At 36.4% G+C, this 15,200-nt stretch overlaps 2 protein-coding genes across 6 annotated transcripts; both read left to right on the plus strand.

Moving 5' to 3' along the window:
• Positions 1-2,212: 2,212 nt before the first annotated feature.
• Positions 2,213-7,183, plus strand: LOC149041374 (uncharacterized). Its single transcript, XM_089180857.1, has 3 exons — positions 2,213-2,373; positions 2,476-3,061; positions 7,145-7,183. The coding sequence occupies exons 1-3, from the start codon at positions 2,231-2,233 to the stop codon at positions 7,181-7,183; spliced, it is 768 nt and encodes a 255-aa protein (XP_089036983.1). The 5' UTR covers positions 2,213-2,230.
• A 2,662-nt stretch (positions 7,184-9,845) lies between these two features.
• On the plus strand, positions 9,846-15,200 carry LOC113682581 (adenosine receptor A2a-like). 5 transcript variants are annotated; one of them, XM_089181099.1, is made up of 5 exons: positions 9,846-10,027; positions 10,630-10,698; positions 11,200-11,268; positions 12,302-12,861; positions 13,344-15,200. In XM_089181099.1, exon 5 carries the CDS (start codon positions 13,450-13,452, stop codon positions 14,383-14,385), a length of 936 nt encoding a protein of 311 aa, XP_089037225.1. In that variant the 5' UTR covers positions 9,846-10,027; positions 10,630-10,698; positions 11,200-11,268; positions 12,302-12,861; positions 13,344-13,449; the 3' UTR covers positions 14,386-15,200. The 5 variants fall into 5 exon arrangements, with proteins under 5 accessions (XP_089037225.1, XP_027055545.2, XP_089037222.1 ...); XM_027199744.2 differs by having other exon boundaries at positions 12,302-12,370; XM_089181097.1 differs by adding an exon at positions 10,399-10,475 and having other exon boundaries at positions 9,865-9,929; positions 12,302-15,200.

A 15,200-nucleotide genomic window follows, 5' to 3' on the forward strand; every position in this document is an offset into this window, starting at 1 on the left:
ATCTTTACCCGATTTTCCATTATTTTCAGAGAATTCTAGAAAAAAAATTCATCTCATAAAAAGAATATATCCAACATGCCAAATGAATTTTTCAATGAATTCTGAAAACGGGCTAAATTGTGTCCATTTATCTTAAAATTGGAATAAATTATAACTCGGAACATCCCTCATTTTCGGTTTTTTTCTAATTAATTCCAGAAAATCGGTGTGAATTCTGAGAATTCATCCCGTATGTGGAATGCATTCTAAGTTTCCATATCCAGTCTTCAACCCGATCTTCCATTTTTATTTCAATGAGTTCCAGAAAAACGGGGTAAGTTATGAGAATTCATACCGTAAGTGGAATATATCCTAAGTTGTCATATTCAATCTTTGCCCCGATTTTCCATTTTTTGACGAATTAATTCCAAAAAAACAGGGTAAACTCTGAGAATTCATGCTACAAGTGGATATTACCCGAAGTTCCCGAATGCCATCTTTGCTCAGATTTTCCATTTTTTTCGTGAATTCTAGAGAAGCGGGACAATTTCTAAGAATTCATCCCGCAAGTGGAATATAACCTACTTTGTCATGTCAAATCTTTCCTGATTTTCCATTTTTTAGTGAATTAATTCCAGAAAAACAGGGTAAACTCTGAGAATTCATGCTACAAGTGGATAGAACCTGTAGTTCCCATATGCCATCTTTACTCTGATTTTTCAATTTTTTTTCAAGGAATTATAGAAAAACGGGGCATATTTTAGTAAATTATCCTCCAACTGGAACATGTCCTATTGACCTGCCACATCTAATCTAGTTTACCCCGATTTTCCATTTTTTTTCAATGATTATAGAAAAACGGGATTCATTCTGAAAAGTCATCCTCCAAGTAGAATTTATCCTACTGACTTGCCTTCCATTTTTTTTTAATAAATTCTAGCAAAACGGGGTAAATTCTGAGAGAACATGCTACAAGTAGATAACACCTTTAGTTCCCATATGCCATCTTTACCCCAATTTTCCATTTCTTTTTTCAGCGATAGATTCTACGATTAGCACTAATCGTTAGCCCCCAAAATAAGGCAACGCACAATAACTTAATATGTATTTAGACGTTTTCTATAACGCCCGCTTTCAGTTATTATTAAACTTCCATGGAAATTAAAAACTTAGGCACACCAACGTGCTATGTAATATACTGTTCCCCGTTAATTGTAGTCATTCTCTAAAGAAGTCTTAATTAGAGACGAAACGCGTCGGAAATAAACGAGGAGCTTACAATTACAAGAAGAGTTTCTTTGTGCGGCTCGCTAGTCTTACTTAAAAATGAAAAAAAGAGGAAAAAATACAAATTTTATAAAAAAGTTTCTTTTCTCAATGAATTCTAGAAAAGCGGGATGAATTCTGAGAATTCGTCCTTCAAGTGGAATAAATCCTAGGTTGCCAAATCCAATCTTTAATCCGATTTTGCATTTTTTTTTTCTTTTTTTTCAATGAATTCTAGAATTGCGGGGTAAATTTTGAGAATTTGGCCCGCAAGTAGCTAATACCGTAAGTTCCCATATGCCATCTTCACCCCAATTTTCCATTTGATCAGTGAATTTTAGAAAAAAAGAGGTAAATTGTGGATAATACCCGAAGTTCCCATATGCTATCTTTACCCCGATTTCCCATTTTTTTTTCTGAAAATTCTATAGAATAACGGGGTAAAATCTGAGAATTCATCCTTCAAATGGAATAGATCCTAGGTTGTCATATCCAATCTTCAACCTGATTTTCAATGCTTTTTTCTCATCGAATTCTAGATAAACGGGATAAATTCTGCGAGTTCATCCCGCAAGTGATCATATCAAACTTACGTTTAACATCTGCCTCTGTAGATTTTCGTGACATGTCACGCAGTCTGAGGTCAGTCAAAAACACGCTACTTTTCGAACATTTTCCTCTTTTTCGTGTATTTCATTTGAATTGCTATCTTTCTTACCTTCAGTTTCTAAAACTAACGTACATAAGCTTTCTATACCACTGTATTTGAAGGAAATCATTAAAATATTTCGTTCGGGTTTTTGAGACTTATGGTTAGCGATTCAGATATGTCGGAGAGGGGTTCACGCCACATGCAAGCAGTGGCCATGGAGTCTGGGACTATAACTCTAAAGCGCATGCCTAAAACTGGTCATTACCGCGAAATACGAAAAAAACAATAAATTTGGCGCAATTTGATGTATTGGATATTGTTTGGGTTCGGGAAATGGGACTCGAAGTTTACGCACTGGTGATTTTTTCTTCGCTGGCTCTTCTCGCGGTGGCGGTAGATGCACAAAACGATTTCGGCGAAGAAACAAATGGTCCAAAAGGGGAAAAACTGCCTTGGTTTACTTACGAAATAAACAAGTAAGTAAAAATTGCGTTTATCGAAGTGTATTCCAACCTGTTTCTTTTTTCTTTTTAATTTTTTTCAATTTTTTTTCACCGAACTGATTTTTTTTTTATCAGCTATCTCATATATTCCCTGTCGAAGAAGTCTGATCAAGAGCCGAACGACGAAAGTGCTGATTCTGTGATTGTGGGAATCGTGGAAAAAATATTGAGGGAATCTGAGATTCGCGGAGTTGTTATAAATTCCAGAATTCTCAACGTCTTCAGGAAAAAGATTTCTCTCCTCCATTCAGCGTTCAAGAAAGCGTCAAAAAGTGGGGGGAAAAGTATAAAGAAGCTTATTGATGCGTGGAAGGCAAAAAACCACTCCTTCAAAATTTTCTATCATGAGCTTGAAAACAACTCATTGATTGAGGAAAACCAACAGCTTCGTGGGCAGAAAAGGAAAGCTGAACTGGATTTAGCCGCAGAGCAGGCAAAGAGATTAAAAATTGAGCAGGAGTTTGAAGATGTTATTAGGGATTCGGAAAACAGAAAAGAACAATACAAACAAAAATTCAAAAGATTAGCGAAAAAAGCAGCAAGAATGCAAAAAAAGGGACAAAGAGGTCCAAACAAAAGCAAACGTTTCACTGATTATGATATCATATCAGTTCATGATATCCTCTGCTCTAAGTTGAAAACACTTGATATAAATCCATACGTGACCAATTGGATTATTAGTTTTTTACAGAACAGGAAACAAAGAGTTGTTGTTGATGCCATTGTCACGGACTATGTAAATATCAATAGAGGTGTCCCTCAGGGGACAGTTTTAGGCCCTATACTATTTTCTATTATGGTCAATGATATTAAGGCCATTCTACCAAATCAGAATTTACTTGTGAAATATGCTGATGATTTAACATTAAGTATTCCAGTAAAATCGCTGGCTAATAACGGCAATTTAGCAGCTGAGGAGGTCAGATCGATCGTCGCATGGACATCTGCTAATCGTATGCAACTAAACTTAAAGAAAACGTGGGAGATGCTTCTTAGAGGCAAATCCACTAAGGCCTTACCTGCTCCTCTGGTTTCTATTGAGCGTAAACCATGTCTGAAGTTGTTGGGTGTAACTTTTCAATCTGATCCGTGTAACTGGGATTTACATTTTGATAATATTATATCGAAAGCCAGTAGTCGTCTGTACATCTTACGTGTTTGTAAATTCTATGGACTGCCGCTGGATCATCTTCATCTCCTCTTTATCAGTCTTATTCTACCTATATTTACATATGCTGTAGAAGTATGGGGCTGCGCGTATTATCATAAATATCTGAGTCGCATAGACAGGCTGTTCAAGAGAGCTTTTAAGCTTGGCTACTGTAAAGAGCTTTTTTCGATTGAAAATATTATTATTCTAAAAGATAAGAAGTTGTGGGCCAAGATCACCGACAGCGATTTTCCAACAGCTTTAGATGACCTTTTGCCACCAGAGCGAACAATGGATACGCTACGTAAGAGGCGCCATAATTATATTCTCCCGCTTGTCAGAACTGAACGTTTCAAAAGGACCTTTACTAATAGATGTTTGTTCTCTTATTAGTTATTCAGTTAGTAATTTAGTTAGCTTATTAGTTTTATACTTGCTGATTTCATATCATTGTAACTAAACACGTTTGTTGTTTAGAGTGCTTAATAAAGACTTATTATTATTATTATTATTATTATTATTATTATTATTATTATTATACCAAACAACATCAGGCAAGATTAAGGCGAGGATTTTAAGAAGACTGCCACTCAGCACTGTCATTTTTAGGCCTCTACAATTTTATTGCCACCAAGGTTGAGGTATTTAATAATGACACTCAACAATATGAAACTATTTCATTGGTAGAAGAGGGAGAGTTACAACTATTGGAAACAGAGCCAAGAGAACTGACTGACAATGATATTGATGACATCAATATGTGGGTTTACTTGAAGGAAAAATTGAATATATCTAATGAAGCTTGGCATGAGTTGGCCATGAAGTGTAAAGACATGCCCACAAAATATAAAATATGCAAACACCTAGATAAACTAAATGCCAATTGGAATCTGAGAAGTACACCAGGGGAGGCAGAGGGAGTACAGATTTCTTTCAGGGGGAGTCTTGAGGAACAGATAAAAAGGCTGCAGAAAAATGGAGTATTGGACAAGGTTACTACTATTAAAGTAAAGCTCAGTGGTGATGGTACCAACATTGGGAAAAGGCTTAAACTTGAAAATGTCACACACAATTTTGAATGAAAAGGATGCAGCAATTAATGAAAAAGGGAACTATGTTCTAGCAATAATTAAGACAACAGAGAACTATGACAATCTTAAAGAAAGCCTTGCTGATCTAAATAATGAAATGTCAAATTTAAAAGAAATTACTGTAAATAGTCATAAGTATAGCATTGAGTATTTTTTGGGAGGAGACTGGAAGTTTCTAGCCTGTGTTTGTGGTTCAGGGGCTGCTAATCAAAATTTCTCTTGTATTTGGTGTAAGTGCCCAGGAAATGAAAGGTTTGACATCAGTTAAAAGTGGTCTATAACTGACAAATCTCTTGGGGCAAGAGATTTACAAGAAATAGGTAAGTATGCAAAATCTAAGCAATATAATTGTAAAACCAATCCATTATTTGATTTTATTCCTATTGACCATGTAATAATTGATACACTACATTTATTTTTGAGAATATCTGATAATTTAATTGAACTTCTGATCAGGGAACTTCGCAGGAAAGATGCCATTGACAAGGTATCTACTTTTTCAAATGGGTTTTGTCGAAATAAGTATAGACATATGGCTGGGTATGAGAAATTTGTAAAAGAACTTGGAATTAATTTTGAATGGAAAATTAATAGGGACAGCAAGAAGTTGGAGTACAGAGACCTTACTAGACCTGAAAAACTCTTGCTTTTCCAACATATTAATTTTCACTTACTATTACCAGAGTTTCATAATGTGGACAAGCTGCAAGCCCTTTGGGGTAATTTCATAGATATTATAGGTGATCTTAAACTTAATTACACTACAGATGATGCTATCTCTAGCCTCAAGGACAAAATCAAAAAATGGTTTCAAAAATTCTTAGACCTTTACCAAGCAAAAGATGTAACACCATATATGCATTCTTTGTATGTTCATGTACCTGAATTTTTAAAGCTATACCAAAATTTAGCTTATTACACTCAGCAAGGTATGGAGAAGTACAACAACACTGTATCAAAGGACTACTTTCGATCATCTAATCATAGAGGGGTTTCTGCTCTAAAGCAACTTTTCTTGAAAAAACACAGAATACAGCTTTTGGAAGCTGCTGGTTTGGAAAGGGTGAAGGAAAGCTACAACTGTGGAAACTGTTCAACTTCTGGCCATACCATCAAAACATGTACTGCAAAATGCAGCAAATGCGATGCTCCCACTTTCTGTGCACATCTTGTTAAAATAGATGGTAAATGGAAGCCAAGATGTGATTTAATCAATCAGTAATGATATAATATATCAATGTATTAAAGGAGTGTATTACCCAAAAACTGTTAGTAGAAGTTGTGTAGAATAATTTGCTATGCCTGTGAAATGTTTCTTGTATACAGTATTCAAGGAGTCTTTTTCAAAAATGTTACTGCATTGATTACAACAGAATCACAGACTGAAATATATGGGTCATTTATAACCACATGTTTACATTTTATGAAGGTAATTCACATGCAAGTAAAATAATTCTTTGACATCAACTATCAAAATCAATAAACATGTGCTAAATCAAATATATTAATGATGGACCATATTTTTGTATCCACATCTGTTGCCATCTCCACGGACAAATGTAAAAACGACTCGATGCCCGTCTTCGATTTCAGATCTCACGTATTTATCGCCAATTAATTTAAATTCCACTATGGGGTTTCTTTTTGTCAACCAAAATCTCACAGTCCCTGGTACAACATAAGCAAAATCGCCGTTTTCATTCATGATCCGCTCATTCCACTTTGTGCCGATATAACAATCCAGAGTTTCATTTGAAAGAATTTCATATATGAGTTTATTCCTCTGATATTTTTTGGATGAAATCCTCCCAAGACTTTTATAGAAAACATCGTCATCGACTTGAATTTCAATACGAACTTTTGAATCCTCTCTGCGCCCGGAGTACAACTTTCGCTTGATCTCCCTGTAAACGCGTTCATAAAAAGTTTGCTGGCGATCGCTGAAGGAATCATCGTTTGGTTTTGACATCGGTTCCAATCGCATTACGGGCAAATTATGTTCATCGCAAGGCCTCCATTCGTCAAATTTCTCGCAGTACCCTTTGAAATGAATTTTGCCATGTTTTCTCGCTTTGTCGACCTATATTATCTCTACAGGATAAATATTCTTATCCGTAGTTTTTATTTTCTTGCATTGCTTGGTCTTAGCTTCTGCGAATTCGTCAATAAATCTCTTCGGAGTCTTATGCTCCCGCTTCACTCTGTTAGCCGCCATTTTTAACATTGGCGCTCTTTGCTTATTTAATTGCTCTGCGCATGTCAGGTGAGTAATACGGTGGCTTGGGACCAATTTAAGCAAATGTTCAGTTTTCTACGGGATAAGTTTGATATGAGCAATATGCTAAGTTCCCATATGCCATCTTTACCCCGATTTTCCATTTGATCAGTGAATTCGAGAAAAACGGGGTAAATTCTAAGCATTCATACTACAAGTGAATAGTACCCTAAGTTCCCACATGCTATCTTCAACCCGATTTTCCATTTTTTTTTCAATGAATTGTAGAAAAACGAGGCAAATTCTGCGAACTCATCCCGCAAGTGAATGCAATACGCTAAGTTCCCATATGCCATCTTTACCCCGATTTTCCATTTGACAAGTGAATTCGAGAAAAACGGGGTAAATTCTGAGCATTCATGCTACAAGTGAATAATACCCGAAGTTCCCATATGCTATTTTTACTCCGATTTTCCATTTTTTTCAGTGAATTTGACAAAAAACAGGGTAAAATTTGAAAAGTTATTCTCCAAATGGAATAGATCTCAAGTTGCCATATCCAATCTTCAACCCGATTTTCCATTTTTTTTCCAATGAATTCTAGAAAAACGGGATAAATTCTGTGAAATTCATCCTTTAGGTGGATTCTATCCTATTGACTTGCCATAGCTACCTTTAGCCCCATTTTCGATTTAATCATTGTGTGAATTTGTCATAAATCGGGTGAAATAGGACAAATCCACCCAAAAGTGCCATAAATCCTACAATAATTTAGAAACAGTACTAAAAAAAAAACAGCTAAAATCAGCGGAACCGCAATAAAATCACAATCTACTACTTCAATTTTTTTAACGGAGGGCTTAGTGCGATACGGCAAAAACCAACAGTACTCAAAATAAACAACTGAAGGCCAAACTTCTGTGATTGAAGGAAGACTTCGTGACGCAGACAAATAATCACAACTTGGACTTCCCAGTCGATCTCACCTCCGGCAGATCAAGTGAAGTGTCAAAAATATATAATTTTATGTCGACGAACCATAATCTATGATCTTCAACTATTAAAGAAAATAAAGCAATTGTGATATGACGCCACATTGTGCTTTTGTCTTAGCTTGTGGCTAAAATGTTGTCATTGAAGTCGCAAGTCGAGCAATGAAGACTGTAAATAAAGCAAGGCTGCAAATAAAACGTGAACAATAACGCATCCTTTGGTCGAAAGTCGCTTTGTTATTCACGCACAGCAAATTGTTCTTCCAAGTTTAGGTTATGACAACGATACGATCACTCTGCGTTAACGAACGATTGAACTTCAAGGAAAGCAATATGAGAGGTCAATGATCCGGTTCGCAGTGATCATGCGAACAGCATGTTTTCCTGAGAGCAGTTACCGGAAAATACTGGTCAAATTTTCCACTTATCCCGACCCCCTTGAATGAGTACTTTTGCTTGAAGACATAACTACAACGGAGTCTCTTAACCAGTCCCAAGCCGCGTGTCGCTCGATAGATCGCAGGATATGATTGGCCACTGTATCACATTACGTCAGAGGACATATCTGCAATAAGAGGACATAAGTGCAACGGTACAAATGTAAATGGTCAGCTCGATAACAGACTTAATTTAAGGATTTACGTGTTTATTGGATCAAGACAAACGAAGAAAACGAATAAAGTAGGATAAAGGGAGCGAGTAATACTAGAATACAAGAAATATAAAAAAAAAATGAAACAAGCCTAATCTAAATGACAACTGATGAGTATCAATTAAAAGAAACAGAAAAAGTTATGCTTAAGAGTTGTGTCATCAAATAAAAACAGGAAAATTGGGGAATGAAGAGCACAAAATGGGAAACAAAGATTGATCAATGAAGTATAGCGAAGAGGCAGACTAGCGAATGAATGAGCAGAATTGCAAAACAGAAGGAAGAAGAAACTGAATATTTAAGATAAATCTTGACACATAAACCGAGATACAGCTAGATCTTCATAAAGAAAATTCAAATCGAAACATGGGAAGGAAAAATTAAAAAAAAAACATCATTGAGCAACTAAAGTGCAGGTACAGTTTACAAATTTTACTCCTTTGAGAAAAGTCGAGAACCCTTTATCTCATTGGTTCATAGGAAGGCCACCTTTGGAACACGATGAAGTTACCAAGAGCATTTTGAACTTTTTCGCAGTTTAACCACGAGCATGTATACCGTGAACTAAATTATTCCTCACATTGAATTTATTTACTAGAGAACTAATGGTCCATCAAAAATTAATGTAAATGGAGGGTGTGATAAATGTTAAAGAAGCATTAGCAGTGGCTTATTTTAGAATGTTCCTGCATAGTTAATTGTTTAGAGCTGTTTAGCGCCATGCACTTGCTGCACTTTCAAATCATCTGTTTAAACCGCTAATGTCTGAGCTGACCGATCGCACTTTCTATAAATACTGATTAATTAATGTCGTTTGCAAAGCTCCCTTAAAGAAATGAAAACTTGTTATAACTTCCGCTCTAATAACCAATTGGTCTCTATCAACGCAATCAACAGCACTCACTCGGTGTCTTCGCAGATATTTACAACTGTCTAAGCTGTTGTCAAATAAAAACAAAAATCAGTCGAGAATTTTTAGAACTAAATATCTCAGGTATTTAAGTGTATGTAGTCTTCCCTGTAGCAAAAGAAAACAATAGAATCGTTGCTATTATTGCTTTTATTTTTCATCACCTTGTTAACCTAGAAGAACTCTTCACCGAAAATTAGGGAGAGGAAACAGTTTTAATGACACCACAACAACACGCGTATATTTGGCAGTATTATTTGCAGTATGATCCTAAAAAAATTTGGGTAGAAGTTGTTTTCAGTTCTTCCTTCTTTTGTATATAAATTGCAAAAACGTGCAGGTAGAAAACGATAATATTTGAATGTTTTACACCTGTCAAAATGCATGCATCATTTATATCCGTTAGCTTTTTCTGACGTGTGGCTTCTATTTTCATACATCTTCCGGCCGTCCTCTGCAAAGCTCAGCCCTGCTCACATATGTTATACTGGAATTGAAGTTTGGGGTCGTTATATGGAGGTTGAACTCTTCTAGACATTAGCGACATTCTTGATAAAAAGAATTATGTAGCTCATTCTCTGATCAACTTTTTTTCTCGCATTTGCCCTCCAGACTGCGTAAGAACCTTGCTGCGCTATATAACACTGTTCAAACTTTCTCCTTTTATTAGTTCCAAGTTAATTGTTTGTTTACATTTACTAACATTTTCGGCTCTAGATTAAAAAGTGCGCTCAGGTTTTTTTATCGCGAACACCAATATGCTATGTTTTCTAGGACTTAACAGAATATTGATCAAAACACAATGTCAGTTCTACATGAAGGCAAACTTTGATAAAAGCTAAAAAAACATAGCTAAGAATACGGAATCTTATCAACACATGTAGTCATGTATTTATATGCACGGAAATAAGTATTTTTTCCTTTTTAAAACGAGAATTTTGTTGCTCATCATCTTTTCTTTCATACAAGAAATATTTTAACTCTGAAGGATTCCACCAAGTTTCATGTGAAAGGGAATAGGAAAAGCCGATTCTATAATAAACTGATGCTTGAATTAAAACAAAGGTATTTGTTCCATTAAGTCTATCAAAATATAAACAATGCAAATTGGAAAAATCGTCGATTCTTTCCAACCAAGTAAATGCATGGTCTTCTCCTCATTATCCTTTGATGTTTATGTACTTATAATAGCATTTATTTTCTCTTTTACAACTGGCAGAGTTGAAGGAATTCAAGACCGAAGCACCGTTTCATGTTTCTAGTGCGAGCCAGTTTTCAAGGCGCTAAGGTAAGTCATTTCTTTCTAGAGGGGGAGCAGGGAGTTTTCCTGTTTTTGACCTACACATGTAAGATATCTGTAAAAGCAACTATCACTTTACTGCACTTCGAGCGGCAAGGTACAATTTTTCTCACTTTTGCGGCTGACAGATTTGAAGCCGGAATTCAATGCCAGAGATCCGTTTCATGTCTTAACTGCGCGTCAGTAGCTTTTATGACACAAAAACAGGTGAATATTTGACAATTTTGTTGTTTGATCCTAAATAACTCGGGAAGAAGTTGTTTTCAGTTCCTCTCTTTTACAAATATTAAAAAACCTGCAGGTAGAAAAGGATAATATTTGAACGTTTTGCACCTGTCAAAATGCGCGCATTATTTACTTCTGTAGCTTTTTCTGACGAGTGGCAGTCGTGACAGTAGACAGCTTAAGCAAACCACTGAAACACATAATTATAACCACTGAACCACATATACTTATAATATCATTTATTCTCTCTTTTGCAACTGACAGAGTTGAAAGAATTCAAGGCCGAAGCACCGTTTCATGTTTCCTGTGCGAGTCAGTTTTCAATGCACTTGGGTAAGGCAGTTTCTTCTCGATTTGAACTTGAATTCCCGATAGTTTTTTGGGGGGTTTGCCTGTTTGTGACCCACACATGTGAGATAAAGAGAACAAAGGATCTACTGAGCAGTTTTAATACATTTTCCGGTCGTCCTCTGCAAAGTGCAGCCCTGCTCACATATGTTATGCTGAAATTGGAGTTCGACGTCGTTGTAGAGGTCGAACTCCTCTAGACATTGGCGACATTCTCGACGAAAAGATTTATTAATTCTCTGATCAACTTTTTTTCTTGCATTTGCCGTCTAGACTGCGTAGGGTCTTTTACTACGCTATATAACACTGTTTAAACTTTCTCCTTTTATTAGTCCCAAGTTCACTCACATTAACGGCTCTATATTAAAAAGTGCGTTCAGGTTTTTTTACCGCAAAGACCAATATGCTATATTTTTCATGGATTAAACAGAATATTAATCAAAACATAATGTCAGTCCTACATGAAGGCAAACTTTGATAAAAGCTGAAACAACTTAGCTAAGAACACGGAGTCTTATCAACACAGGAAGTCATTTATTTATATGAACGGGGAAAAATATTTTTTCCTTTGACTGAACAAAAATATTGATTAAAACATAATGTCAGTTCTACATGAAGGCAAACTTTGATAAAAGCTAAAACAACTTAGCTAAGAACACGGAATCTTATCATCACAGGAAGTCATGTATTTATATGCACGGGAATAAACATTTTTTCCTTTTCGAAACGAAATTTTGTTGCTCGTCATTTTTTCCTGCATGCAAAAAAAATTACATCTCTCAGTGAAAAAACCCAACGAGTTTCATGTTAAAGGGGATAGAAATAGCTGATTCAATAATAAAGTGATGCTTGAATTTAAAAAGGTATTTCTTCCATTATACTCTATCAAAATAAGAACGATATAAATCGGAAAAATCGTTGATTTTTACCAACCATGTAAGTGCATGGTTTTCTCCTCGTTATTCTTCGATGTTCATATACTTATTATATCATTTATTCTCTCTTTTGCAACTGACAGAGTTGAAATAATTCAAGGCCGAAGCACCGTTTCATGTTTCCTGTGCGAGTCAGTTTTCAGTGCACCAAGGTAAGGTAGTTTCTTCTCGATTTGAACATGAATTCCCGAAAGTTTTTTGGGGGGTTTGCCTGTTTGTGACCTACGCATGTGAGATATCTATAAAAGCAACGATCACTTTTCTGTACTTCAAGTGGCAAGGCACAATTTGAGAGTGGAGAGCAACAATTTGCTTTGTCAGTGTTTGTAAAGTTCAATATTTTGTCCATTTCACTTGACAAAGGAACGTGATAGACATTGAAGCACCTGCTCATAGGCACAAAGGATTAGAAACATACCACGAACAATGCAAATTTTGCAAATCTCTCTCTCTCTCTTTTTGTTAACTGGCAGCCTTCTCGTTCGCATTTAGAGACGCCAACGAGTGATTGACTTTTCAAGTTATTTCTCGACGAGGACAAGATAATTTACAATGATTTAATATACAAACATAATTTGTATATTACGGTAAAAACGAACGATAAAATCAGACGTTTCGGAGTAGTCATGACTCCATTATCAAGGTAAAAGTTTAAAACATGCAAATAACAGTATTTAAGCGATGTGGCGCGAAAAGATTACACAAATACTTTCGCACGAATAGTTTTGTATAGTATTTTTGCCGATCCACGGCATCATCATGCATTAGATCGGCGAAAGCTCGAAGACATGGTTTTGATTCCTTTTTTTAAAATTTCTTTCGAACATTAAGTAATTTAAAACCTCACCAGAAGCTATTTTACCATAAAAAAAGGGTTAGTTACGAAGACCATATTGTTGATCGTTCTGTTATGAAGGCTGAATTTTTACGTTTATAAGGCGTAAGAAAATACCTTGTATACTGTAGCACGAGTTGCAACTAGCCTGAAACGGATCCAGCTGAGTAATTTCCAGTTTTGGCGGCGACATCGTCAGCGTTTAGGAATATGTTATTTTTTTATCACGTCGTTAATTTATAATTTACAATTTGATCTTATGGATTAAGAGGTAATTTTCTTTATTTCAGAAGAGACCAATACACTTTGAAGCGGAAAAAACAGAATTCTCTAGATCAAATCTAACAGTGTTACTAGAGCTCGGGTCGCATATAAAGAAAGAGCCTGGATGAAATAATGGCGAATTTAACTGAGGATGGAAATTATACAACAACAGGCTTGGAGTTTTCCTGTTCTCCAGGTCTCGGAACAGCTCAGAAGATATTCATTTCAACTATAAATCTTCCCTTATCCATTTTTGCAATTATTGGAAATCTCTTGATCATCATTACTCTCCGTAAGGTGTCGTGCCTTCATCCGCCGTCAAAACTCTTGCTCAGTTGTCTTGCTTGCACAGATTTGGGCGTGGGCCTTACTTCACAACCTCTTTTCTGTATTTTCCTTATGGCCCCTGAGCACTCAAGGGTTTGTTTCTTCTCTTTTTTACTTTATCTTAACACTGTTTCATTATTTGGTGGGGTATCTTCGTCAACAATGATTGCAATAAGTGTGGACAGACTTCTTGCTCTGTCGCTGGGACTAAGATACAGACAGGTTGTAACTATGAGGCGAGTAAAGGCTCTAACTGGTACTCATTGGGTCTTAAGCACTATCATTATGTCGGTAGTATTTATGAGTTATCGCATTTTCCTAGGCATTGGATCTGCAATGATTTTGTTAGGCATAGCGATCTCTTCATTCAGTTACACCAAAATTTATCGCACTCTTCGCCTCTCGCAAGCACAAGTTCAGAGCCAAGGTCACCAAGGACAACAGAATGAAGAAGCAACTCCATTGAATAAAGCGCGATACAAAAAGACAGTGTCCACAGCACTTTGGGTACAAATGGCATTACTGGCTTGTTATCTCCCTTTTGCTTTGGTCCATGGTTTTGCTTCTATTACTGAACACGAAACGCCATTATTCAACTTTGTCTTGTCTATAACGGCATCTCTAATGTTGTTTAACTCGACTATAAATCCAATCCTGTATTGTTGGAGGATGAGAGAAATGAAACGAGCCGTAAAGCACACTGTAAGACAATTTTGTTGTTATCCTAATGAAGAAACTTAGAAGCACCGTGACTTTAACAAGATGCGATGGCAGTCCACTGCGTTATGAGTAATTGTTGTAAATACAACCTTCTAGAAGTCTCCAGACTGCTTGGTAATGCTGACTTGCATACCATGGAACTTTCTGGAGCATTTCATCATGTCACGCACCTATTATGGAATACTACTAAAACAGTTATTATCCAAGCTTCTGGAATGTTCCAGAACACTTAGTAAATATATAAAGACTGACTTATGTAGTAGTAGGGCTAGTTACAGTTGTTGTTGTCGGAGCGAAGACTGTTTTCAAAGCTCTATCGAGAAAGAGTTACCGCGGAAAATTGCTCATTTCAAGGCACTTTGGAGACAGCAATGAGATTGTTAAGTTAACCATGTTCTACCACGTTAACCCGCATCTACCCTAAGTTAACCATGTTCTACCACGTTAACCCGCATCTACCCTAAGTTAACCATGTTCTACCACGTTAACCCGCATCTACCCTAAGTTAACCATGTTCTACCACGTTAACCCGCATCTACCCTAAGTTAGCCATGTTCTACCACGTTAACCCGCATCTACCCTAAGTTAGCCATGTTCTACCACGTTAACCCACATCTACCCTAAGTTAGCCATGTTCTACCACGTTAACCCACATCTACCCTAAGTTAGCCATGTTCTACCACGTTAACCCACATCTACCCTAAGTTAGCCATGTTCTACCACGTTAACCCACATCTACCCTAAGTTAGCCATGTTCTACCACGTTAACCCACATCTACCCTAGGTTAACCATGTTCTACCACGTTAACCCACATCTACCCTAAGTTAGCCATGTT

This window comes from Pocillopora damicornis, chromosome 8 (assembly GCF_964200805.1).
Source record: "Pocillopora damicornis chromosome 8, jaPocDami1.2, whole genome shotgun sequence".
NCBI classification, from domain to species: domain Eukaryota; kingdom Metazoa; phylum Cnidaria; class Anthozoa; order Scleractinia; family Pocilloporidae; genus Pocillopora; species Pocillopora damicornis.